Source organism: Triticum dicoccoides, chromosome 6B (genome assembly GCF_002162155.2).
Source record: "Triticum dicoccoides isolate Atlit2015 ecotype Zavitan chromosome 6B, WEW_v2.0, whole genome shotgun sequence".
Classification (NCBI taxonomy): Eukaryota; Viridiplantae; Streptophyta; class Magnoliopsida; order Poales; family Poaceae; genus Triticum; species Triticum dicoccoides.
In genome coordinates, this window is record NC_041391.1 from 34362077 (window position 1) to 34365479 (window position 3403).

A 3403-nucleotide genomic window follows, 5' to 3' on the forward strand; every position below is an offset into this window, starting at 1 on the left:
GAGTCTACGCCGAAGCATAGTGTGTCTATAGCCTGGGGGGCCTCTCTGACATTTTCGAGTGCTTGCAAAGTTTCAAGATAGAATAAAATTAAGGGGAGTTGTGATAAAAAAAACAATGTCGTTAAAGTTATGGCAGAAAAAAAAACCAAAATAATGAGTGTGTCATATCATGATGAAACTTTGCAAACACTCGAAACATTCAACAAAGTTTCAACATTCATCATGGCAGGTGTATATTTGCTCAGGAGCAGCAGGGGACGTTCGTTGTGGCTTTGACATAATTTTTTGGTTGTCGACCGTCAATCTCGCATGCATGTATGCATGGTCCACGTACTACGTTCCCCTTCATTCATCACGCGTCCGTTGTTTTTGTACGCCCAAACCACAGCACTTTGCGCATGCATGCCAAATTGCCAATCGACAGTACTATTTCTCTCCTGCTCGGAATCGGAGAGAGGGCCAGATCGAATCCAGCTCGGACCCGACCGGCATTAATCGGCCGGCCGGTGAACTAGTCGTAGCCGTCGGCCGACTCCGACTGGGGGTGGGAGGTGGTTGGCGAGTAGTATAAAATAGAGGAGGTGCGGTTGGCGCTCTGCTTTCCATCTCTGCTCGCCAAAAACAAGAGTCTCCTTCGCCCGCCGTCGCCATCGCCATCGCCCACGCCCGCCGCGGCGCCGCTGGGCCGCTCAGCCAACCCCAGCAACCCGGCGTACAAATCCTACGCGCACACCACTCACCCCGGCCGCCCGGCACAATCATCGCGCGCTAGACCCACCGCCATCCGTCGGCCCATCGATCGATCTCCCTCCCTTCGTCCGTCCATGGCGCCGCGAGCGACGGTCGCGATGAGCAGGTTCCCGCCGGTGTCATCCTACGACGCGGCGGCGCGGGAGCGCCGCACCGCGGCCTCTGATCTGGACGGCACCCTGCTGGCCTCCTCCTCCGCGTTCCCCTACTACTTCCTCGTGGCCCTCGAGGCGGGCGGGTACCTCCGCGCCCTCGCGCTGCTCCTCCTCGCCCCGTTCATCCTGCTCCTCTACAGCGCCGTCTCCGAGCCGGCCGCCATCGGGCTCCTCGTCTTCGCCACCTTCGCGGGGCTCCGGGTGCGGGACGTGGAGGCCGTGGTGAGGGGCGTTCTTCCGCGGCACTACGCCGCCGGGGTGCGCGCCGACTCGTGGGAGGTGTTCCGGGGGTGCGGCGCGGGCAGGCGGGTCGTGGTCACCGCGTCCCCGGCGGTCATGGTCGCCCCGTTCGTACGCGAGTTCCTCGGGGCGGAGGTGGCCGGGACGGAGCTCGGGACCTGCTGCGGGCGCTTCACGGGGCTCATCAGCGGCGGGGTGCTTGTGGCCGGGAGGAAGAGGGAGGTCGTGGAGAGGCTGTTTGCCGGCGGGGACATGCCGGACGTCGGGCTCGGCGACCGCGAGAGCGACCACGACTTCATGGCCATCTGCAAGGTACTAGTAAATTCGATTGTTCTGACCAAAGTTTCCTGAATTCGACACAATCTTTCTTGGATAGAATTTCTCTAATTCACAGTAATTGTTCTTTGAGTGACCAAAGATCAGACCACAGCTAATTTTGAAGTAAACTGAATTGTTCTTTGAGTGCTAAGGCATCAATCTCATCATCTCATCTACAATAGCCTTTTCTTGTGGTAGTTGGAGTTGCAAAAAATTGTGTGGTTCCTATCTTTGCCTTTTCAGAGCCCCTTAGTTTTTTATTTTGAGACAAATTTGTCCCTTTATTAGCTATTCCCTCCGTCCCATAATATAAGAACGTTTTTGATACAATACTGGTGTAAAACGCTCTTATATTATAAGACAGAGGGAGTAGGAAAAAACAATAAAGTCCCTTCTAGTTTTCACCTGATGTTTAGCCTTCAAAGTTGTCATATTCATTACTACTTAAATCTGCAAAATGCTGAGTAGTCATAATTTTCTTTAATTTCTGTACTTTTGCTTACTTTTTTATGGCTAAGATTTTTGCTGACCTGAGTCTTCACTGGCTACATTATGAAGCTACTTGATGACAATCAAATCACATCTGTCTCAGTCCTGTTACCCGTCGCTTTGGACAGGGACAGATTACTGTTGAATAGTGATTAGTTACTCCACTAATAATACCCAAATAAAAACTATTTTTGGTTCAGATTATCTACAAGTACCGCTGATTAATCTTATTTGTTTCCCGCGCATGTGCATATGCAGGAAGCCTACATGGTGCCCACGAACAAGCGCGCGCCGCGCGCGGCCGCCGACGCTCTGCTGTCCAGCGTCGTCTTCCACGACGGCCGCCTGGTCCGCCGGCCAGACCCGGCGCAGGCGCTCTTCGCGTTGGTCTACCTCCCGGTGGGCTTCGCCCTGGCCGTCCTCCGCGTCCTCATCAGCCTCCCGGTCCCGCCGCACCTCGTGCGCCACACGTACCGCCTGACCGGCATCCAGCTCGCCGTGCGGGGCACGCCCCCGCCGGCGCCGCGCGAGGGCTCCCCCGGGTCCCTCCTCGTCTGCAACCACCGCACGGCGCTGGACCCCATCATCGTGGCCGTGGCGTTGGGGCGACCGGTGACGTGCGTGACCTACAGCGTGAGCCGGCTGTCGACGGCCATCTCGCCGATCCCGGCGGTGGCGCTGGCGCGGGACCGGGAGGCTGACGCGGCGCGCATCGCGGCGCTGCTGAACTCCGGGCGCGACGTGGTGGTGTGCCCCGAGGGGACGACGTGCCGGGAGCCCTGCCTGTTGCGTTTCTCGGCGCTGTTCGCGGAGCTGACGGACCGGATCGTGCCTGTGGCGTTGGAGGCGGCGCAGTCGACCTACTACGGGTCCACGGCGAGGGGATGGAAGGCCATGGACCCGTGGTTCTTCTACATGAACCCGCGGCCGGGGTACAAGATGACGTTCCTGCCGGCGCTCCGGCCGGAGGAGACGTGCGGCGCCGGCGGGAGGAGCGCCGTGGACGTGGCCAACCACGTGCAGGCGGTGATCGGCAAGGAGCTCGGGTACCGGTGCACCACGCTCACCAGGAAGGACAAGTACATGAAGCTCGCCGGCAACGACGGCACGGTCGCCGCCGACGGCGACGACGGCAAGAAGCTTGCGTAAACCGCGGAACTGTATAGGTAGTCACGATTCATGGACCAGCATAGTGATGTAGTTTCTGTTCTGTAGGCTGTACCCCGATTTTCTAGTGTTTTCCCCTGCTTTGGCAATTTCACTTACCCTGCACATTGTCTGGTCAAACAGAAGAAAGTTGACAGCAACAGCAAGCATGAACATCAAGATAGAGTCCAGATGGAGATTGATAGTTTTCCTTTTTCATTTATTAGTTCAACAGTTTCTACTAAAGAACATTTTTCCGTAACTTCGCTATTTATATTTTCTTTTTGTCTAACTTTGACATTTTT

The 3403-nt window shown here is 56.5% G+C and overlaps 1 protein-coding gene across 1 annotated transcript; it reads left to right on the forward strand.

Annotated features, from left to right (window-relative positions):
* Positions 1 to 617: 617 nt before the first annotated feature.
* LOC119325640 (glycerol-3-phosphate 2-O-acyltransferase 6-like) lies at positions 618 to 3321 on the forward strand. Its single transcript, XM_037599366.1, has 2 exons — positions 618 to 1457; positions 2211 to 3321. Exons 1-2 carry the CDS (start codon positions 825 to 827, stop codon positions 3099 to 3101), a joined length of 1524 nt encoding a protein of 507 aa, XP_037455263.1. The 5' UTR covers positions 618 to 824; the 3' UTR covers positions 3102 to 3321.
* The last annotated feature ends 82 nt before the right edge of the window (positions 3322 to 3403 follow it).